At 33.5% G+C, this 25334-nt stretch overlaps 1 protein-coding gene across 8 annotated transcripts in view; it reads left to right on the forward strand.

The window, feature by feature from the left end:
* The window catches only part of LOC111504042 (uncharacterized), a 163470-nt gene that overhangs the window by 65047 nt on the left and 73089 nt on the right, over positions 1-25334 (forward strand). For 4 of the 8 annotated variants that reach the window (XR_012466769.1, XM_074180043.1, XM_074180046.1 and 1 more), the window contains one exon: positions 20841-21059. The exons of 2 other annotated variants lie outside the window; for them this stretch is intronic. Coding sequence is in view for 5 of the 6 variants with exons in the window: in XM_074180043.1 (XP_074036144.1) it covers positions 20841-21059 (219 nt within the window). In the remaining variant the exon portion in view is untranslated. Of the gene's footprint in view, positions 1-530; positions 715-20840; positions 21060-25334 lie in introns of those variants that run through there. 2 more of the 8 variants (XM_074180045.1, XM_074180049.1) reach the window with 2 other exon arrangements.

A 25334-nucleotide genomic window follows, 5' to 3' on the forward strand; every position in this document is an offset into this window, starting at 1 on the left:
TTCCGTTAAAGTATGTCAAATTATAATTTAAATTTGACGTGTTTCGGGATTTTGTTGAATTATGTACCGTAACCGAAATAATGAAATTATTCAATTTGGCTTTTACACACTGTATAATTCAACTGTTTACTTTATATTTTATGTTTTGTTCAAGTATGTTTGATATTCACATATTTACATCTGTTTTCCCTACCACAACCTCCTCAACATAAAACCTCAAAATAGTTTTCAAAGTTGAGAAACAAGATGGCCCATGCGCAACCGTAAATTAAATAATTAGTCTATATTAAGGTTAAAAACCAAGCGAGTAAAATAAATGTGAATAAACGGTATTATTATTATCATTACCCCAAAGAATCTTGTTCGTTATATGACCAGGCCATCGTATAGAAGACTTCTATATGATGACCAGGCGTATGTCTGAACCTACCGAATAGAAGAGTGGGGGGAGGATATTCTCGAGTTAGTCCATTCCATACTCCGCCATCTGTGTAAGATTATTTATAAATATACCTGCTTTATCCAGTTTCCGCTCAGACTGAATGAATGTGAGCAACGATGTATAGTAGTTGCGTATAAGCACTACTTGTTATTGAAAGTGATTGTTTAGTGAAAAAGAGGGGATCGAGAGTCGAAAGATTCTCTCCTCGTTGAAGTGTTATGGCATATTATACCTACGACTATTATTCATGTGGTGTATACTATCAGTATCAGGTATTTCATTCAATTTTCCCAATTTATTTGTGTTTATAGTCAGTGCTAAGGTGCGTTGTTATTGAATGTGGGTTGGGAGATGAAACGATTTTATTATTCGCGCCTTTTTTATTGTAATCTCACACGTGTTTGTGGTTTCGATGTAATGTTGCCATTGCATTTGATGTTGAAACAAAGCATGTTCTGTTTGTCGGCTCCTATACGAAATAATTAATGGAATAATTAAATTATATTAGCTGAAACAAATGAATAAGTGAAAGCAATACAAACGTATACAGAAGTGACATGACTTTCTTTTATTTTTTATATACGGAAAAGGATGTAATTACTTCCGTATACAGTTATATCTGACTTGCTCAGCAATGATAGAGGAGAGATACATATGTATAAGAAAATGAATATTTCGAAATTAAATCTCAAAATATTCATGTGTTCCATGTGTCATGTAGGTAGTTACCTACACTATAGGTTCTGGATATCCGGAAAACAATTTCCCTGGCTAATACCACGCTGGATATTGAATTATTATCGACGAGACTGAACTCTGTGAGGTATCTTGCATTAATGTCTGTCGGATACAATTCAATATCCAGCGTGGTTTTAGCCGGAGGAGTAGTTGATATCCGGCAGTCATTTACCAGAACCTACGGTTTCTACTTTCATTTATTGTTTCAGAGTTTTATTCAAATAATTGCATTACTTTCTAATAGTTTTGTTTGTTTCCAACAAAAGTCCTTATAGGACTAGCCAGATAAGTAGTTATAATTTCTAATATAGGTGCTATTTTGAATTATTTCCTCTTTAGACACTTATACATTTGATAGTAATTTATTTTTATTGTCTTTGTGATAGTTATGAGCGTAGTGTAGATTTATTATACACTTTATCTTTGAGATCCTGAGGAATGTTATGAGTTTTACTACTAAAGTACCTTATTGCAGAGAAGTTTGTTTCAATTGTATGATTCAATAATATAAAAACTAATTGTATTTTTTAAGAAACTAATTTTTTTCAATTGAGTACATCATCTCAGTACACTTTAGCAACAGCTTGTTTTTGCAATAATTTTTGTTATGTTATACTATACTAAATATACTGAAGAATGTTTTTATTTACAACGTTCACAGCTTTTTGTCAATAGACAATAAAAACACGTTTTCTCTAGAAGTTACTCTTGAATAAGCGACATACAATTGGCCCGGTACCGCCGCAACCGCTATGTCCTTACATTTTGAATCTGTAAATATTTTCAAAAATATTTAATTACATGCTATATATCGATCACATGGACAGACAAGATAAAGGATACCTATAATACTATTTATTCAATGCATAGATAAAGTAATTATTTAGTGATTATTATAGAATAGGAAATATTAATGATTCCCAGAGAACTTTATTTTGCTCATTAGGATTTCGTTTGTATTCTTGGTAGATAAAAAGGGCGGAATAGAGACGTCTAAGACATTAATTGATTCATTATCCATACTTCAACATCATTTCGTTCATATACTACAAAATTACCAGTTCCTGATTGTATATAATCGCAAAATATATACATAGTTGTAAGAAGATTCAGTGTTTTCCTGCAGTCCATTACAGCACATCTGAAACATGAAACTTACTTACATACAAAAATTCAGTCACCAAAAATTAAAGGGTATGGAGAAAGAGTGATGAAAAAGTATTTTTCATATGCAAACACGCCCCTTCTACCCCTGCGGGAGGCGCCACAGTTGGAATATTCGAAAATACTTTCTTAGTGCGCATCTAATAATCCGGTTAATCTAGACATTGGAAGGTACATAAATTTACAACAAGCTGCAAACGCGTGTTATTGTTCAAAACAGTTAAAAATAAGATTTTAAAATTACGAATGATTGCGATGCCTGGAAAAAAATTTATTCGAGGTCAAAGGTCAAAATTTTCGAAAAAAATTGGTTTTTCCCGATTTTAAGGAAAACGGTAAGTTTTATCACAAAATAACGTCTAATCAAAATTGTAGATCATAAAATTCTCTACAGAAAATGTATCAATACTTTTTTTCTTAGAGCCACCGTTTCTGAGATACGACGAGTCAAAAAGTTGTAATTGTCATTAAATGCACACGTTTCCATGCCACCTATGAGGTAGTGTATGTACTTAGCGCGTTTTTTTTAACGTGGTTTCTCCAGTAGGCCTATTTCACATGTCTGTTGTGATTCTGTCAAATTGAACACTTGCATAATAAAATATATTAGGAAGGGTTGGAAATTATAAAAGCGATTGAAATTAAAAAAATTGTAAAAATGTATTCATCTGAGTCATAACCTTCTTCTTGTCGTTCTTCTTCTTGGTCTTCTTCTTCTTGATCTTCTTCTTCTTCTTGATGTTCATCCTGGGTGTAGGTAAACTGCGTCAAGAGTGATGTATCGCATGTTTCCTTGTTGGTATCAAATTAATCCTCCACTATTGGTGATTCAGCATTAGAACATGACTGGCCTTGACAATGTGTACATGCCAGAGAACATAACAGTCCAACTTTTTTTCAACCACATTTAGCGCTGCATCCCTTTTTACAGTTGCAAAAAATTGTGTTCAGCAGTTTTTCCGGCACAGGTGGGAGTAAAGTCTGAATAGGTTCTAATGTATTGTCGACCAACTTCCAACCCCAGTCTTTTGGGTCTAGCTGATAACCAAGCCACACTAGAACTTGGTAATATACCCGAAAAAGATGTTGATGAGCAGCAACTGAGGTTGGAGGAAGACAAGCTAATTGCACCTGTTTTTTATTTTTAGTGTTTTTTACGAAACATGCATATCGATACTTATCTAAGCAGGTGTTTTTTTTCCGGAGCTTTGTAAATAGAAAGAAGAAACTGAATCCCGTTGGTGATAATTTCTTGTCGAGTCGAATTACTTTTTTTGAAAACTTCAGCACATTGAACTGAATATTGTTTACTTATGATGCACTATTTGAAACCTTTGGTGTAGTAATGAATATTACTGAAGTTCTTTCCCAACACCAAATCGTTATTTGTAACACCTCGACACGTGTTTCGATCACCAAGTGATCATCTTCAAGAGAAAGATTAAACTGGAAACTATCCTAAGCTAACGCTATTTTTGCTATAGAGGTATACTATACAGGTAAACCATGCAGGTATACCACCCATAAAGGTATACCTGTATGGGTGTCTTGTATGGGTTTCAGTTCAATCTTTCTCTTGAACACGATCACTTGGTGACCGAAACACGTGACGAGGTGTAAAAAATAACGATTTGGTGTTGGGAAAGAACTCCAGTAATATTTATTTAAATCTTGTTATTCAAACATTTAAACAACTGCTGCTTTACCCCTCCTGTGAAATGCAAACGTCGTATCACAGCCAGTTATTGCGTGTATAAATAGTACATGATTTTGACTCTTTGCAAAAGTAGATAAACTTTTTGACGAATATATTTCAGTTTGACTTTGGGCTTTTTCTGGCTTTAGAAAGAAAATAGTTTGTTTTCAGGTGGAGTTCGAATAGTAAGAAGTACGAGTAAGTCTACATCTTCACCAACAACAATAGTATTTTGACACAATAGTATTTTGTCAACAACAATAGTATTTTGACAAATTGAATTGCTCTATAGCTGTTTCAATAATCAGTACGTCGGCATCGTTATTAGCCTGTTTAACCAATATATTTTCGCCAATAAACTTATTCTTCAACATTGAAATGAACCGAGATTTGTTGTGAGTATTTGTAAGAAATTTCTGTGGACTGGTAGGAACTGTCATAAGTTCATCAAATGGAATATCGGAAGATGAAGATGTTGCTAAAGTTCGATGACGTTGTTCTGCAGCTATATTTCTCGTGCAATCATCATAGCCATCAAATACAACCGTAATTCTGGCACCAAAACGTCTACGTACATACTGAACGTATTCATCTAAAATGATGCTGAATATTTCTTCACTATCCCACACCACACGATGTAGTAAGTATCCACCGTCAATGATGTATGTCGTATTAGTATTGTTAATTTCAATATTGACCTGTTGGAAACAATCGTAAATGGCAGACTTCTGTGTTTTACGCATCCCGAGGTTATCAAACAACGATAAAGGGTAGGGAGCCAATTCATATTCAAAATATTTCTCAATATATTTCAATTTTACAACTTTTTGACTCGTGTATCTCAGAAACGGTGGCTCTAAGAAAAAAAAGTATCGATACATTTTTTGTAGAGAATTTTATGTTCTACAATTTTTGTCTGAGGTTATTTTATGATAAAACTTACCGTTTTCCTGAAAATCGCGAAAAACCAATTTTTTTCGAGATTTTTGACCTTTGACCTCGAATACATTTTTTTCCAGGCATCGCAATTACAAAATCTCATTTCCAACTATGTTTTGAACAATTACACGCATTTGCAGCTTGTTATAAATTTATGTACCTTCACTCTTATTTTTAATCTAATTTGACCGGACTATAAAACCTAAAAAGCACCTATTTATCAAATTTCAGCTTCTTAGAACTTATCAGTACGGTGAAACAGAGATGAATGAGTGAGTGTCAAGTCGGAGACTTTCGCTTTTGTAAGTATAGATTTTAATGAGTATTTTTCATTAAATCAAATCTAACATAACCTTATCGAAGCAGTAAATTTGATTGAAACTAGAGGAAACAATAGGTATATGGTACTTTGTTCAAAAGTGTAATTTTCAATGAAACCTAATCTAACTTGCCAATACTGGATGAAATAAATGCCCGTAGACATCCAGAATAAACATATATTGCATTCGGAATATAGTTTGCTAGGAAATTTTCAAACCAAACCTAACATCTAACCCTAGATATTCGAGAATCTGAAAAACAAAATATTAATATTATCCAAAGAAAAGGTGCATTTTGCAAGGCAGAGCTGTTATTATTCATATTGAAAAACTTTTGAGTAAGTAAACGTAAATAAATAAATTTTTTGTTGTTACAACAGTTACTAAAACTCGGTATGCTTTGTAAAAAGTTCAATTATGCCTGTTTGAAAATGAATGAAACTTGATCCGTTTTACCGAGCACCCTATATATTATTTCCGAAAGTTGAGATCCCAGAAATTATCGTAGTTATGTTGACCAACTGTTCCTAAGAAAAATCCACTTAATTACTGTAGACATGCGGGTGGTGAATTAAAAAAATATTATCTGCAAAATAGGGTTTTCTGGAATAACTTGGCAATGTCGCAATGGAAATTCGAAAACAAAAATTCCTTAGAGAGCTAAAAAAATATGGAATCGAATGACTTATTCATATACTGGGTATTCTAGTAAAAAAAAACATTGGTTGGCTACGCACGGCTGAATCACCCAATATGCGAGAAAATAATTTCAAAAGATGATATTTATCGATATGACTGCAAAAAAATTGAGCAGTTCGAAAAATTGTGTCCTCTGATAGCAATGGACCGAGGGAATCTTGTTGACTCATCCTATATATGTCTTTTCATACTGTGAATCTACAAAATTCAAAATAAAATATAATAAAGGGATATAGCATAGTGTGAGTCATTTAGGAAGCAGCAGAATAGGTATCTGGCGTATCAGGCAAAAAAATAGGCTGAAGGTAGGTCAAATTCCTTGCCTTCGAAATTATTTCTATCTGTAATAAGTTATTAAATTTGAAAAATATATTTATGGTTTGCCAGATGTGAACCTGAATACAGGCAAGGCTAAAATAACGAGTGTACGTTGACTGGATTGGAAAAACAATTTACAAAAATTAATATTCTTTCAGAAGAATCTGAACACATTCAAGAAAAATGAGACGAGTTGAGTTGAGAGAGATAGTTCGATCAAAGAAACTGAACTTTCATAACATAATATTATTCGGTTGTTTTCTCAGCCAAAAATATTGTAGTGGTCAATAAAACAAAAACTCTCACTTCGAGTGCAAAATGAGGATCACGCTCAAGGTGTGGGTTTAATAAGCAACGTTAAATTACCTGTTATGAATGGACTGACCCACTACTAGATGAAAATCGATAACATAATTCATGATACCCAAACAATTTTCACATTTTTTTTAAATTCTAGACGCGTTTTGCCAACACCGTAGCTTCATCAGTAGTAATAAATAATACAACCCCCATGCCCCCTCCCGGGTTGAGTGCCCTGAGTTGAAGTCTTCCCCACCCGGTTAATGTGTGCAGAACATTCCACCTCGTCCATCCACTCCGCTCCTCCGGTGCGGTCCTCAACTTACTGATGGGCAACTTCAGCAAGATTGGCATCTGACCTCTTTTAGTCGAATGTCAGCCTTTAGGTGCTTTTGCTTTCTGATCTGTTATTTGCTTTTATCTTGGCTTTCCTAACTGAATTTTTAAATAATACACACTGGACTACAATTCTTATATACAACAGCAGGTAAATTTTGAGATCTCGGGTAGAATTTCTGAAAACAATTATACAATCTCAGTTCTCAGATACTAGGTAAATATGAATATGAATAAAATGTTTGGCCTTTCATAAGGCCAATTACCTGATGTCTTTGAAGAAATTTTGGGGATCTATAAATGCATGGGAAGAATTTAGGGACTCCTTTGTTTTCGTCATTAACGAAAACAATAAATCATCAAATATTTGGAAATTTCGATAGCCAAGCGTTACCTACGTGCCATTTACAACAGATCAGAAAGTAAAAGCATCTAGAGGCTGACTTTTGACCAATCAATGTCAATCTTGCTGAAGTGCCCATCAGTAAGTTTGAGGACCGCTCTGGAGGAGCGGGGGTGGATGGATGAGATGGGATTTTTGCACACATTAACCGTGTGGGGAAGATTTCAACTCAGGGCACTCATCCCGGGAGAGGGCATGGGGGGGGGGGTGCCATTTTATCAATTGAATTGGGTACGGCTACTTACAATCAAGCGTGGAAACATGTATGTGACCGGGACAACAATATCAAATTGCTGGTCAATTATCAAAATAATGCATCGTAAAATTTGGGTGGGTAACACATAGTCTATTCAAAAGTGTACTTGAAAACTGCAAGAGAATGGGAAATTTCAACTATAAACCACAATTATTCATATTCGACTGATTTTAATGAATTTCTCGTGAACAGGGCTGATTTCATCAGTTCGATCTTCCATTGTCTAATTGATATAAACTGATTTGAAATCCCTGAAAGAATCTTTAAAAAAATTAAAAAGTTAGCTGAAAAAACAATTTTAATAAGCAAAAATCTGAAATTGCAATGAAATAACATACAAGCAACAACCAAAAAAAACGAAAAAATTTAACTAATAACAAGAGCTGAAAAAATTAAAAATCCAAACCAAGTAACTTGGTTTTTGGAATATTTTCATTTCTATATTTTTAATTTTCATTTCTTTTTAATATTTTTTTTTTATTTTTTCAGCTCCTGTTAATATTTCATTTTTTTTGTTGCTTGTAAGTTATTTCATTGTAATTTCGTGTTTTTGCTCAATATAATTGTTTTTTGAGCTAACTTTTTAATTTTTTTACAGATTCTTCCAGGGATTTCAAATCATGTTAATTTTTTATTAGACAATGGTAGTCCTAACTGATGAAACGCACCACGAAACATTGTCAAACACCTTCAAACAAAGGGTTGATTTACTAGAAAGAATTGAAGTCGAGAGCGATAAGCGAGGTCATCATAACTCGAAACAGAAAGTAAATCAATTTTCACGAACAGTTAGGACATAAAAATAGTCGGGACGTGGGTAAATCGTTGGCGTGCGTATATTGTAATAGAATAAGTAAAAAAATGTTAAACGGTTTTATTGAAAAAAAAAAAAGATAATCATGTAGATAATGTACTAAAAACTATAAAATAATTCGGAGTCTTAGGTAGCAGTCATCACACCACTCTCCTCAGCAATCTACGGTATTTCTCAGATAAAATATTAATGAAATTGCTGGGCGTAGCGTAACCTGAGTAAATATGTAGGTACTACGCCCAACGATATTATTATTTTTTATCTGATCAATGCCGTAGATTGCAGAGGAGGGTGGTGTGATGACTGCTACTTAGGACTTTTCGAATTATTTAGTTTTTAGTACATTATCTATATCACTTTCATTTTTGTTTTTCAATAAAACCGTTCGACATGAAATTTGTTTTTACTTATTTCATTTTCAAGTTTTTAGTTTATAATGTTGTTACTCAATTCTTCAGTTTTTTATTACAAGATAATATGTAATCCGCTATATTTAGCTGGCTGCGGCCATCTTGGATTTACAATGATACAGAATTCATCGAATTGTATTGTCATCAGAACTAAATGTGTGTACTTCCCAAATTTCAGATCAATCTATCAATAGAAAGGGGGTCAATCTTCAATTATTTTTGACCCAGTGTCATGAATTTCAAAATTTGCTTTCATCTCAACGATGGGATCAGGTTGAAACATTGAAATAATGCCAAAATTTTCTGAGAGGCGGTCACCGACGTAACACCGATTTGGACCATGTTATGTGTGTGAATAAAATGCATAATAAATTGAATAGAATAAAATTAAACAGAATAGAATAAGATTAAATAAGACCAGAACTGATCTATCAGTTTCCGGGTTGAATAATTCCGTATCAAAATTGAAAGGTAATTGTAATATCACTTTAAAGTGACGCTATAATGATTCTGAAACGGTGGTCACATGCTATTTCGTGCCTTACATTTCAGGATATCTTCCTCATGTGAAAATAAATGAAAAAACAGCAAGGAACTTCCATACTCCAAAATTATCAGATCCAGAATTTAGCGATCCTGGTAAGATAGTTATTTTATTGGGCGTCGACGAGTTTCGGTTATTATTATGCGAAGGGCATATGCGAACTGGGGAAAATAAACAATGATATAAGAAACCGTTTTAGACTCTTAATCCCCTCGCAACAAAAAACAAGTTAATTTTAACTCCTTTTTTCCCAAATTCATTTGATAGGTCGCATTTCGGATTACAAACCCATGCAGTATACTAGACTTATTGTTCTTGGACATTTTATTCTTCATATCAGTGAATACTAACAACCATAAAAAATTGAACTTTCACACCGCTCACACAGAAATGCTAAACTAATGGCGATTCCTAGACGGCTCCGCACTTCGTATATCTGGTGACGTCACGCCTCATTTCACCGTACCACTTCTCTGAGAAAATTACATGTCAGTTTCATTTTGAGAGCAAACAAAAATTCAAAATGAGCCTATTTCACCAACAGAATAAATATTGATTCTGAAGAAAATAGGCCTATGAACTGCAGGATTCAGTGATAAAACTGTTATTTTGCGTGAAAAAAATGAAATGTTTCTCTAGCAAACGCTTTATTAAAAAGTATTAGTAAAAAATTACAAATCTAGCAAGTGAGTTCAATTAAAATGTGTGAGCCCAAACTCAAAGCGTAGGAGATAAATACAGAGGATATATAACAGTAGGGGAGCCCACGATGCAACATGGGGATTTACTCGAGCGTCATAGAGACATATTAGGTTGCAAAGCTTAGTTGATAAGAAGAAAAAAATGTTATATAATATATACCTTTTCATCGGTTGGGGAAGCGGCTATACATTTTTAAATATGTAAAAAAATACTGTTGCATAGACATACTCGAGCGCGTCAGATATTGATAGCATCAATGTCCTACGTATTTTTAATAATGTTCGTATGTTTGCATGATGCGGGTGGTTGTACGTAAGGGTTGAAAGATTTCATAAGGGGGTGTTAAGTGCAACAAAAAAAAAGCTATCATTCAATAATCTGACGCAAACTCGCGGCCATTATTATAATGGACAAAAAAAATCGCCATTTTGAAATACTCAAGCGCGTCAGATTAAGATATATATCGTTCATCTTTATATTCTAGACGTGCTGTCTCATAATCTGATGATTATCTAGAGGGATTCGCCTAATCTGACAAAAAAAAAATATTTTTTTCAACCATTGAACTTAATTAATTGAAAAGCTCCAAAAATAGTATGCAAATAAATAAGTGAATGTTTTTTAAGTTGAATACTTGTTGTTATGAGAAAATAATTTTAAAAAAATGCTCACAAAAATTAAACTTTTTATAATCAATTGATTAATTAATCATCATCTTCATCAAGAACGAATCTCTGTGATCAGCTGTGATGCCGTTATGGCAACAGAATTCAGAGTGGGGACGGAGTGAGAGAGTAATAGATAGAGAGAAAGTGAAAGAGGAACAGGAACTCGGAGAGGAAAATATAGGTATCACACAACTGCTCGCATTAAACTTCATCGACGAAATTTTGTTACGTCGGATTGCGGAAAATCGTCAGATTATATATTTTTCGTTATCCTTGAATTATATCCTTCAAAATGAAATAAAATTAGCTACGCTCGAGAATGTCGAAATGACGTTATTTTTTTACAACTTTGCTGCCCTCCCCTTTCTTTACGTCACTCTCAAACTGTCAGATTACTGGAATATACACTTTTTAGCATGTAATTAACTCACCCTACCTTAATCTGACGCGCTCGAGAATTTCTGATAATTCTATTTTTTTACTAATCTGATCCTTCATTCTTCACGGACGGCCTTATATATGGGGCTCATATTTGGTGGAGGTACTTAACTGGGTGCAAGGTATATATATTATATAATTAATATATTATTAATCTGCCGCGCTTTAGTAAATTCCGAAATCCCCGCTTGGGCTCCCCTATTATAAATGTCCCACAACAAAGTGCATTCATTGGGAAATGGCATAATTCAACATCCTGTAATGCAGGAAATAATGAGATGTCTTTATCTTTCTCGCTTGAAATATCACATGGAGTAAGCATGCAGCCCACATAATCTTTCAGGAAAAATGCAGCCCATATAATCTTTCGGGAAAAATTAATTGAAAATCAAATAAGGAAAATAAAATTTTATGTTGAACGGTTTTATTGAAAAAATTGATGATAATAATGATGAAGATAATGTACTACAAATCAAAAAATAATTCGGAAGGTCCTAGGTAGCAGTCATCACACTATTCGCCTCAGCAATCTACGGTATTGATCGGATGAAAAAATAATAAAATCGTTGAGCGTAGCGTAACCTGAGGAAATATACATATAAATACTACGCATGACATGGTGTCATGCGTGGTAAAAATGAAAATGTTCTTACAATTTTACAGGAACTGATCGTAAGAATGTGAATATTCACATATAATTTTCTGTTTAATCGGAAAGTGATGTATATACCGGATGTGTTGATTAATCGGTCAAAGTACGTTCCTACAGAAGTTTTGTTATCTTTTTTTCTGGTCAGTTCTCATACATTTCCTTCGATTTTTCATAAATTGAATTCGATTATAGTTTCAGTTTATTTCTCAGTGTTTCACAATTACGGTTTTGGAAGTCTATAGGCCTTGGGGCAAGAAAGTAGTGGTGACCCCTAATTATTGATTATTTTCCAAACAACAAACAAAAGATATATTTTTTTCTATCAAGTCTTCCAAAAATGTATTGTCAGCAAATAAAATCAATTCAACAAAGAAAGTAGTAACCTGTTAAAATCAAAACTAAATTACCGCGTTAACGAATGAAACTTCGCGAGCTTTTTTGACGAAAAGTTCGCTGAAATTGAGCTCACGGAGCTGCAGGATGATAATGATAATTCAAGTCCAAACGAGGCAAAAATGAAAAACTCTCATGACGAAAATTAAACTGTCGATATTTCAGAATAATATTGACATAAACATCAACCACGGTTTTTAGAAACATTGCAAGGTTAGTATAATTCCATTTCTCAATATTTTGGAAAGAAATCATTATATCACTTAAAAATTTTTTTTTCAAAGACTAATGAATCAAATTAAATAGTATCAGGATCATATTCACACACCTGATCATTTGGATATTCATTGAATTTTATATCGATTACTCAGCCTAAATTTGATTAGTTTTTTAGTCTAAATCTTTTTATTTATTGATTTCCTCATTGCTCCCATACTCACTAAAAACTAGTTCACATCAGTTCCAAGTATGAAGAACCGATATTCATAGTCTTTTGAATTTTTCTGGCAACAATTTCTTCTGGTTCAAAATTAGTTATGATTTTGATATTGAAGGAATAGTATATTTTTCAACAAACGAAACATGTTGCCATTACTCGTGAGAATGGAGTCGTAAATCGAGCAAATAATGGCAGGTTTTCGCTGGTATGACTACGACTTGACTTGAAATATTTTCAAATGAGATTCATTTGGGAAAAATATATTGAGAAAAAAAATTGAATTTCTGTTTTTCTGTTTTTGTTAGTTTATTCAATTTTCGTAGTTTGAATATTGACTGTTTGAAAAAATGGTAAGATACTGAGGTAGGTGAGACTTAAATTGAAACCTGAATCACTATCACTCTACTCCGGTGTTTGTACGAAATACTCTAAGAAGAAGCTTACAAATGGCTGAGATATATAGCTATTTGAGTTCATTGTAACTTTCATTTTGTTTGTTTGCAGGTGATTGACAATGTTTCATGATTAATTTCATGAGTTCGGACTCCCATTGTCTGATATTATATAAAATTATTTGAAATCCCTGAAAGAACTAATAAAAAAGAATTAAAGATGAATAGCTGAAAATAACAATTATATTAAGCAAAAAAAAAACAGAATTGAAATAATAGTGAAATAAAATACAAGTAAAAATAGAACAATTGAACAATCGTCTTCATGTGATGACAGTCATCACCCGAAGACTTTTGTGGATAATAACAATCGAAACGTCGTGAAGTAACTTGGCTTGGAATCTCCTAACTTTTTATTTTCATTTTTTGATCAATTGTTCTATTTTTACTTGTATTTTATTTCACCATCATTTCATTTCAAAGTTTTTTTGCTTAATATAATTGTTATTTTCAGATATTCATTTTTATTTCTTTATTTTTCTTTATTAGTTCTTTCAGGGATTTCAAATAATTTTATATAATATCAGATAATGGAAGTCCGAACTAATGGAATTCTCATTTTGTTACCAAGTGAAAAACTATTCAAAAAACATCAATCTTTTGGCTACATTACAAATTTCTGTTGGTTATTTTGTGTATTTGAGTTCATTTCTGTTATTTCCATTAGTGTCATTCAGTAGTACTCTTTTTGAAAATGAAATAAGAATTTCACAGAGTTGGGTTGAAACTTAAAGACCCCCAAATGAAGTGCACAATAGGAAATATGCATAAAAAATAAAATGGTCTGTTTTTTTTCTCCTGAGCTTTTAAGGTCCTAGTATTACATTCAATTCGTTATTTTCTAATTTAATATGTATTCAATTATCTAAAACATAAATCAAAAAGTGAAAAATTTACGAGCGAAATTTAAATTTGTAAAATGCCCCACCATTGGTCGAAATGAAACGTGACGTCATACGGCATGTCCTGTCAGTCGCCTGTGATTTATTTTAATACATTCAGGTTGTGTTGGAGAGAAAAATTGGTTGTATTGCTATTCTAGCTTAGTTTTCTAATATTTCAATGTCAAGAAATACTAAGCGTCATCAACAGCAATGACGGACAACGGTTTTGTGAAAGCAGTCGGATAATCTTTCAAAAATAGATGCATTCATGATGACCACATATTTTGCGTCAAACCCGGATTTTATATCTGCTGAGGTTAAGGAAGTAAAAGCTGCAAGGTAATTATTGTAAAACATGGTATTTTCAATCTAGTAAATCTGTTTTTATGCATACATGCACCTATAACATTATTTCCCTCAATATAACCTCAAATGTTGTTTACATTCATTGTATGACATACGTAAATAAGGTTATGAACTTTAAGGTTATGAAACTTTATCTGGTGTACTTTTTATAGTGTTCGGACACATTGGTACCATGCAATATCTATAAAATGGCTTTTTTTCTTCTTCCATGATTATTACGCGATATTCAAACTAAAACACCTTGTTAACTATCAAACTAAGTTCGGCCGTACATGGACCACATATTTGCAGTTGAAGCAACCACAACATTGTGGTCACGTTGACTGCACTTCGCGGTTGACCCAACCCCATTTTTGTGGTCGACTTGCAGTCATATAAACCGCACTTGCAGTTGACGCAACTGACATCAAAAATTGAATGCTGTGAGACCAATATGAGAAAAAGTACACGACGGTGTACGCGGTTGGGTACGACTGCAAGTTTGTGGTTAGTGTACGGCGGATGCCGCGATGACATCTCGGCGGAGATCAGCAGCAAGTTGACTGCAGATGTCCGTTTTGACTTTTGTGGACGCCCGTGTAAGTGTAGTACAGTATTTCTTATGGGCGGCTTGAGTTCGCTGGAACGCGACTGCAATTGTGTGGTCGATCCGACCGCAAAATGTGGCTCGTGTACGGGCGCTCTAACTCTCAATGTAAACAATAAATTGACAGGACGTGCCCTATGACGTCACGCCTCAAGCGCGCGAGAAATAGTAGCGTTTGAACTTGTCAAATTAAACCAATATATTTAAGACTTTATGAAAAAATAATTATTACTCTTACAGCTATGTTTATTTTTTTTCTATATCAAAATGAAGTGAATATTGAATAAAAAAAATTAAAAAATTGTCTGCATGTTCCCTATTATACTAATTCTGACACGTTACTCTAGGAAGAATAATAACACTATCCATTATAAAAATTATATAATTTTCACTATAAATTTTATTTGAAATGCTTTTTGCTATATGGCAGCTTCTACAGTCGTAATTACGAAACTTATTAGATGAATGAATTATTCCAGTAAAACAGGTAGATCTTGAAAATAACTATCAGTGCAATATCACTTCTACGAAAATAGTTAATATATTGTCATTTTATGTTGAAACGTTTTTTCTCTAATTCTGGCTTCCCAGGTAGATTTTGAAAGAACAAAAAAAATGTTTAAAATATGTTTTTTCGTTAACCAGCTGTCTCACCCCCACGAACGACAAGCCTCATAAGTCGAAACTTGTGCGAGCTAAGGACTAAAGAGGTCTTACCTTTTAACGTGTGATTCCTAACACAATTACAATACAATATTACTTCTACGAAAACAGATGATTTACAAATATGTTATTGAAATATTATCAAAAAAAGTTGAATAATGGGAAACGAATAACTTCTTTTTTTCATCCTTCAGTTTCTGTGTGCAATATGTCGTAGTCCATGTTGAACAATCACGGGTTTGCAGAACCTCCATTGCCTGCAAGAAATGTTTTATTGCCTCACAAAATTTTATTATGATCAGGCAAGATGGACACCAGGTCAGATAACAGGGACTGTACATTAAGAAAACTGCTGACAATTCATTGGTTGTTGCATTATACATCATCGGCACTTTTATATCTCGAGCCAATACATTTTTTCTTCGAGTATCACCTGACAAAAACATGATAATTTTATTTATAAATATCTTGCTATGTCATTCTAATGAAAGTGATACATTGGGTTATCCTTAAATGACAATACAAAAAGTGTGCTTTAATCAGTTTTGAGAACATTTCATCCACCATACATCAAATGATTCGTACGTACATGCAATTTCAAATTAAACTTGTATTTTCGTTTTCCGGGACTGTTTGTTGATTGTCTTCCGTTAAAGTAAAGGTTGTCATCTTAAGTACACAGAGTTATTTCCTTTCTTCAAACTTATTCCGTATTACGTTTTCGTGAGGAACTAGAAGAAAAAGCCCTTTCGAAAAAACAAATTTTATATGAGTTAATTATGCAAAATACATTTTTCCTATTCAGTTCTTCTATGCATGATCTAAACATATTTGTGAAGAGTTTATTATGAAATTGTTTCATCCCGTCTTTTGGATATCACTAACTTTTTGGAGAAAGACGAAGAATTAGAAATCCAAAACCTTTCTTTCCCAGAAGCTGATCTCTCCTATAAATATACTCCTTTCAATTCTTGTACTTTATTATTCCATTGACTGTTTGCCCTCTATCTGACCTTTCATATATCATTTACATATTTTTTGAATACATGGTAGTTTTTACAGGATTTACTATGAAAAATTCAACAAAAACCATTCGATTTTCAGAGTGCTCTTACATCGCGAACTAGTGTATGATCTGTTTAAAAAAATATGTTTTTCCGTTACCAGCTGTCGCCCCCATACGAATGACAACTTTCAGAAGTTGAGAAACTTGTGCAAGCTAAGGACTAAAGAGGTCTTACCTTTGAACGTGTGATTCCTAACACGGATCGGTGATAAACTCCATCGTTTCTATATTCTGGGGATCGTACGTTGAAGGAAAAGACCTTGATACATTGTCAGAACATTTTTATCGAACAGACGTAACATTATTTTGTGGGTGGAATCGTAACTGAATCCAGTTACTAGCCGTGTTTAGACAATTGACAACCGAACAGAAGTGAATCAGTAGTCCTGCATTGTCAAATGAGGAGCTAAAAATTGTTATTTTCCAGTTTATTTGAATGCTCTCGACGAAATCACAAGAAATCAACGTCGTAGAATAAATAACAAGAAATAATGCACTGATTGAAAAATTTTTGCTAATCCATTGAGGTAAAAAATAATGATTTGTTTGACAGGAAAAACACTTGACGAATTTGGTTTTTGACATAGCTCCCCAGCTTTCGCTAAAACAGATAAAATAAAACGTGTAGATGATCCCTGAATTCGTTTCAGTCTCAATTTCAAGTTGCAATTATAAAAAAGAGTTATGCATAAATCAGGTAGCCAAAGCAAGCACTTCTCCCAATCACCAGAAATGCAATACTATTTTCGATGCGCGTTTCACAAGCTGAGTGAATGTATGAAGAAAACTAATGAATTCGTTCTCAAATAGGATGAAAATAAAAAAAATCGTGTCATCAGAAGTTCAATTTGTACACGTACAATATTGAGGTATAACTTCATTTCCATGGGTGTAAAAAATAATTTCTTAATGAGTGTGTTTTTTGATTCTTCATCCCAATTTCACCCTGGGAAACACTAACATGATGTTTTTTCGGTTGAATCAGTCACCAGAAATAACTCAATTTTATAAGATCATAAATTCAATTGTCAATGATATATATATTTTTTTGAATTCCTCCCCATTTCGACCCCCTCAGACACTGGAAAATACTGACGCGATGTTCGCCATGTTGAATCGAGGGTCAGAAATAGCATATCTCAGAATTTCTTGTGGATGCACAAATTCAACTTTTGATACATCTTCATTTTAATTTCTCTTTCCTTTTCTACTCCCTCGAACATGATATTCATCTTGTTGAATCGGTAATCAGGAGTAACATAGTATGATTTTGAAGTTGTACAAATTTTATTTTGAATTGAGTATATATGATTTGTCGGAGGTACAGTTTATTTTGTTCACTTTATCAATAGGAATAACATATCTCAAACTTTCAGATGTACAAAGTCAATTTTTCATGGCACAAATTCTTCTTCAGAAGACCTGGAAAATTAGTACATTTCAGTTAATTCCCTGAGCCAATCAATAAGTGTATGATATAACTGACCGATTTCACAACACAACAAAAATGAATGTTTCCTGCACTAAATTAGTCAATTTCTACTAATTTTGGGGTGATAAAAACGAAAATAACAATGGAAAATTTTTATTAGCTCTGGTTTTTGAGATACACAGTACTTAATCTTAAAGAGTAGTTATACTATACGTGAAAAGTGAAAGTACATAAAACAATATTGTTATGTTTCTTTTAGAATATTTTAAGTACAAAATTAATAAAAAAAAAATATTATTCTTAGTGGTTTGACAAATGAAAGAAGTTTGTACCACCAAATCTCAATTAAGTCCATCCGATTCATTGTAAGATCGGTGTCGTTTAGCTTGTCTTTTATAAAACACTTCTGGAGCATCCCTACACACAGACCAGCAGTAGTCTGCAAGCATTGCTTCATTCCAACGGCCCTGATATCTCTGTTCCATTAAGGCAATGTCTTGATGGAATCTTTCTCTATGTTCGTCACTCACAGCTCCACAGTTTTGTGGGAAGAAATTAAGATGAGAGTGAAGAAAATGAATTTTTAAGGACATGTTGCATCCAAGTTGGTGGTAAGCTTGAAGAAGCTCTTTAACCAATGCTGTGAAGTTATCATCTCTTTTGTTACCTAAAAACCCATGTACAACCCCCTTAAAGGCTTCCCAGGCTCTTTTTTCATTTCCTGTTAAAATCATGTCAAAAGCAGGATCATTTACGATTTCACGGATTTGAGGCCCAATAAAGATGCCTTCCTTGACTTTAGCATCACTCAACCTGGGAAACTTTGCTCTCAAGTACTCAAAAGCTTGTCCTTCCTGGTCCATGGCCTTCACAAAGTTTTTCATTAGTCCCAACTTAATATGTAATGGGGGAAGGAGAACATCCTTAGGATCTACAAGAGGCTCGTAAACTACATTTTTCTCATCAGGGTTTAGGTCTCGTGTAGGCCAGTTCATTTTTTTATAGTGAGATTTTCTATCCCGACTGTCCCACAGACACAAAAAACAACAGTACTTGGTGAACCCTAATTGCATTCCTAGGAGTATAGCAATGACTTTCAGATCACCACAGATGTGCCACTTGTGTTGTTCATATTTGATTGATTGGAGAAGTGTTTTCATATTTATATACGTTTCCTTCATGTGAACTGCATGACCTATAGGAATAGAGGGTAGCTGATTTCCATTATGCAGAAGTACAGCTTTTAAGCTTAGTTTTGAAGAGTCTATAAACAGTCTCCATTCAGATGGAGTGTGATCCAAATTCAAACAGTCCATCAAACCATTAACATCAGAACAAACTACGAGGTTTTCTTTTTTCTCAAAAAAAGGAAGCAAATCTTTTTGACGCTGTCTGTACTGAGATATTTTCACATCATGTTTTAGAAGATTCCACTGTTGTAGTCTTGACCCTAACAGCTCAGCCTTTTCCTTAGACAAGCGAAGATCTCTTATAAGGTCACTCAACTCTGCTTGACTAATTCTGTGCGGATCACTAGACCTATCGCTTACCTCAAAATCAGGGTCATAGGATGTAGAAGGATGGGTTGCTCCTTCTAAACAGTCTTCATCACCTTCCTCTAAAATTTCATAGTTTTGGGGTGGAGAAGGGACTGGCAAATTGTCTGAGTGTGGTACAGGCCGAAGAGCAGATGGTAGATTAGGGTATTTAACCGTTCCTCTTTTCTTCATAGATAAACCTTGCTTAATGGGAGGAGTTAAGCAGAAATAACAGTCGTCTGTATGATTGGTAGGCTCACGCCAAACCATAGGTACTGCAAAAGCCATTGCCCGGTTTTTATTTTTCAGCCACTCTCGCAATATGACGGAACAAGAATTACAACATATATGAGGAGCCCATGATTTATCTTGGTCCCCAACTTTCACACCAAAATAATGTTCATAGGCTGTCTTAACGATAGGTGTCATTTTACGTTTCTGAGCCTTAAATGTTATTTCACCACATATATAGCAAAAGCTATCGACAGAATTCACACACTTTCGAGGCATTTCAGATCAGCACTTAAATTAATTTAAAAATCAACTTCACACGATAATTTCAATAGCAACCACGTGCGTACAATTGACAAAGTCACATAGGTTATGTTTACTACTTAAGAACAGCTGATGAGAGGGGTGTTATGTAAACAAACATGTGTACCAACTGTTGGTGATGAAATATTTCATTTGTTGAAAACTCAATATACATATATATAATATAATGATACTATATCTTGAAAACAAGAGCTAATATATAATTTTTATGGTCACTTTCGGTTTTAACACGTGGAAATACATTAAAATCATCTAATTTCAACCCCGAAACAAAAACTTTGTTGTGTTGTGATTTTCTCTAAAACATTGCAAAAACAAGCTCTGAACCAGGTCTATTCAGTTTCTTTCTCCAGTGACTCTAACTTACTTTTGAGATCCTACAAATAATATCGTTTTTACAAAAACAAAGAATTGAACGTAGCCTACAGAACAAATAATTCATTAAAAACAATAAAGACGAAACTTCAGTTTCGGACTGATCTGGAGTATATAAGTTGACTTGTGGTTCTTGTCCTAAATATTATATTGGCCAAATCGGAAGAACTTTCTCCTCAAGAATAAAAGACCATAGAAGTAGTTTTTTTAATGGAAACACCAATTCAACTTTTGCGAACCATCTTTTGACAGGATTTCAAGTTAGAAAGTGAATCGGAAGAGGAAAGACTTCGCGAACACGTGATACGTCGTAGCCAGCCAAAAAAGGTGACCATGGAAATAGCCACTCGAATTCATGTGAAGGAGAAACGGAGAAAAAAGCGAGTGCGTAAAAAGAGACATAGTGATAGCGCAATTTTCAGAAGGAAACAAAAAAGGCAACTTCAGGCTGCCCTCAAGGCCATAAGAGAGGTCAGTGTATGGTGGATGATTGGTGTGGGTGTCAACAATAAATTTTAAGTGCATGTCGCTAGTAACACTTTTTCCTTAAAGGTTGAAGCTTTTAGTTTGAATAACAAAATTCGAGAAAGAAATACTACAGATTCACAACACGGGTTGAGGATTTTCAGTATTTATAAAAAATTAGAGAACACTATAGCTATTACCATTGAAATAACTTCATCATTTTAATATATATTTTATGGTTCAGCAAGTGAAATAAATATAAGAACACATCCGTGTGCGAAAAAACAAACCTTTATAATTTCACAAAGTGAAATCTCTCTTAAAGGTTGTTTCGTTACGTTGAAAGAATATATAAAAAAATCAAAAGTGAACACTATCGAAGCCCCAAAGCACAAAGCCCCGCTTGGGGCTTCGTTCACGAGTTGGAGTAGTTACAAGTTTTTCTCAGACGAGGGTTTCATATATGTAGCGGAGCCGTATTGAAATTAATCGAGTTCTAGACACTTTGCTGTCTGGGTAGGACCATTCCTGCACTGACGAGAGGTATTAATTCGAAAGCGCGGTCTGCAGGTGATCTACTTGAATAATTTCAGCATGTTCCTGCTGCTGGATGAACGAGAAACATCTGTGAGACTAGCCTCTGTGAGAAATCTTGCATAAATGTCTATCGGTTATAATTCAATATCCAGCGTCGTAGTCGTCGGGGAAGTAGCTGCTTTTCGACAGACGTTTACCACACCCTTCTGTGTAGGTAGTTGGGAGAAATTGATATTTTGAAATTTATTTCGAAATATTAATTTCCTTGAAAATATAATAATTAATAACAAAATTAATCAAATCATTCATTTATTCAAATAAGTTTTTTAATATACATACTAAGTTAACATGGTTGTGTTGATGGCTGTCTTGTAAATAATTTGAGTTATTACTAGACAGACCTATACATTTTTGGATCTCTATTGCTCTGCCAGTACACATGTTTGGATTTTTTTTAAAAAAGTAATTAGATAGGCCAGCTAGGTTTGAATGACCCGTTCAGGTATTTATATATTGAGGATATCATTGCGCCCACTTTACCCACTGCACTTGAGATAATATTATAATTATATAGATTCTAATGATAGCGAAGTTTATTATCAATTCATTAGATTAATCAGGTCACAGTTTGATAGTCATTTTGTGTCTCAAATATTCAAAATTGATTATGAAGTAACTGTTTCAATGAGGTTTTCGAAACTTTTTGATAATCTTTCCACTCTAATTTTGCTGACTTTTTCTTCCGCTTTTTATATCTTTCAGTAAATCGAGTTTTGAATAATGTTCATTAAATTTTTTAATTTTCTGTTTATTTTTCCATATTTTTTCATAAACTACACATCACGATTTGATATCTACAAACTTTATTCGAAAAATATATCACGACATGTTTCACTAATGTATCCTTAGGTGTATATTGGTCGAACTGGCTGAACATTTAGGAATCGAATCCAGGAACATCATATGAGCTATGTTAATTAAAAAAAAAGTTCGACTTATTCAAATCATCTTTTAGAAGAAAATCATATCTTTAACGAAGAATTTGAAATGTCACAGATAGAAAACAAAGGTTTGAAACTGAATCATGTTGAAGCAATGTAAATTTAAACATTTAAACTTAAAAACTTAAACATTCTAATAGGGGAACCCAAGCGGGGATTTCGGGATTTACTAAAGCGCGGCAGATTAATATACAGGGGGATACCTTGTACCCGGTTAAGTACCTCCACCAAATATGAGCCCCATATATAAGGCCGTCTGTGAGGGATAAGGGATCAGATTAGTAAGAAAAAATTGATCATCAGATATTCTCGAGCGCATCAGATTAAGGTAGGGTGAGTTAATTACCTGCTAAAAAGTGTATATTCCAGTAATCCGACAACTTGAGAGTGACGTAAAGAAAGGGGAGGGCAGCAAAGTTGTAACAAAATAACGTCATTTCGACATTCTCGAGCGTAGCTAATTTTTTTTTATTTTGAAGGAAATAATTCGAGGATAACGAAGAATATATGATCTGACGATTCAAAAATTCGTCGATAAAGTTTTATGCGTGCAGCTGTATGATACCTGTATTTCCCTCTCCGAGTTTCTATTCCTCTTTTACTCTTCTCTATTTATTACTCTCTAACTCCGTCCCCACTCTGAATTCTGTTGCCATGACGCCATCACAGCTGATCACAGAGACTCGTTCGTGATGAAGATGATGATTAATTAATCAATTAATTGATGGATGTAGCCGCTACGTGGTAGGAAATCATTATGAAGAAAAGAGAAATTAAACTTTCTATGTTTGTACCACTTTTATTTGTAACTAACGTTACTGCAGTTTCGTCCTATAAGGACATTTGTCCTTATATATAAGTAACGTTAGTTACAAATGAAAGTGGTAAAAAAAAGTTTCATTTCTTGCTTATTCATTAATTAATCAATTCATCATAAAAAATTGAATTTTTTTGAGCATTATTTAAAAACTATTTTCTTATAAATACAAGTATTCTACTTAAAAAACATACACTTATTTATTTGCATGCTATTTCCTGAGTTTTCCATATGATGAAGTTCAATGATTTAAAAAAAAATTAATATTTTTGTCAGATTAGGCGAATCCCTCTAGATAATCGTCAGATTATGAGACAGCGCGTCTTAAACATAAAGATGAACCACATATATTTCAATCTGACGCGCTTGAGTATTTCAAAATGGTGAATTTTCTTGCACATTATAATAATGGCCGCGAGTTTGCGTCAGATCGAAATCGTCAGATTATTGAATAAGAGCTTTTTTTGTTGCACTTAACACCGCCTTTTAAAATCTGAGGCGCTCGGTTAAATTTTTTTTCTTTTCACTTTTAACCCTTACGTACAACCACCCACATCATGCAAACGATCAGATTAACATACCAACATTATTGAAAATACGTATGACATTGATGCTATCAATATCTGACGGGCTGTCCATGCAACAGTATTTTTTTACATATCAAAAATCTATAGCCTCTTCCCCCACCGATGAAAAGGTATATATTATATAATATTTTTTTCTTCTTATCATCTAAGCTTTGCAACCTGATATGTCTCTATGACGCTCGAGTAAATCTCCATTTTGCATCGTGGGCCCCCCTGCTATTCTGATGAATGACCAACTGGATTTGAATAGATCACCATTATTGAACTTGTTTTCTCAAAAAACCGAGGAAGTTTTATTACTAATGTAGAAGTGAAGTAATATGCTTCAGGTAATCATAATTGAAGAGGTACCTCAGGTATTCAAAGGTTGTAAAAGTTCAGGTAATTTGATGGAAGTAGTCCCAATTGTAGTTACCTGTGGTATATAAATATTAGCGTAAGAAGCAACTTGTAGTATTCAAATCACTGTTGAAGAAGTTATTGTGTTAGCGAAACTTGTCGTGATATATTATTCAAATGAAGTTTGTGGAGATCAAATCGTGATGTGTAGTTTATGAAATTACTTTAGATCTTCATCAAGTAACGGCCGAATCAGAAAATATTTTTCCATATTGTAAATTCACGATACGCTCTGGATAACTCCTATAAATTTTTGCAGTGAACTTCATTTAGACACCTGGTTACATATTGCTTTCAAAATGAGCTTTCCGAAATGATGATAATCCAGATATCATTTAGATGTTGGATTATTTTCTGAAGTTCCAATTTTTATTACACATGGAGGAGCATAAATAGAATTCAATTTTCTGATTGTTCAACTTGTTATGATTTTTTTTTATTGGTTATCACATAATTGAAGTTATTCTGTAATCACCGGGATTATGAGTCTTTAGAAAAAAACATTTTTACCTGAAGTAGTATTATTTCGTGGGTGATTACACTAGCCTTTAACAAAATTTTCGAAAAATACCTCATTAAAAAATCAATCTGCAACCAACAGCTTCCTAACAAGTCAACCAAAAACAATTTTATAAGCTATTTCAGTATATGTACGAGTACTTCAAAAAATACTTGGGAAATGAAAAAATCAGACTCTCATAGACACTTGTTCGCCAATAAATCAGATAAAATTATTGTCAACTTTTCATATTCTGAGTTGAAATAGTAGAATTGAGAATGAAAAAATTAGAAAAATTCTTCTTACCTTATATCACTTAGATATCAGCATGTTTTTATATCACAATATTCCACAGGAATATCTTTGAAACCAAAGTTGATCGTCGTTTATAGATATTTGAAACTGCTTAAAATAATGTTCATATCAAATATAATTTTTACT

The sequence above is a fragment of the Leptinotarsa decemlineata genome, unplaced genomic scaffold, assembly GCF_025532065.1.
Source record: "Leptinotarsa decemlineata unplaced genomic scaffold, Ldec_3_MD MMD2_tig00026282_RagTag_RagTag, whole genome shotgun sequence".
Taxonomy (NCBI): Eukaryota; Metazoa; Arthropoda; class Insecta; order Coleoptera; family Chrysomelidae; genus Leptinotarsa; species Leptinotarsa decemlineata.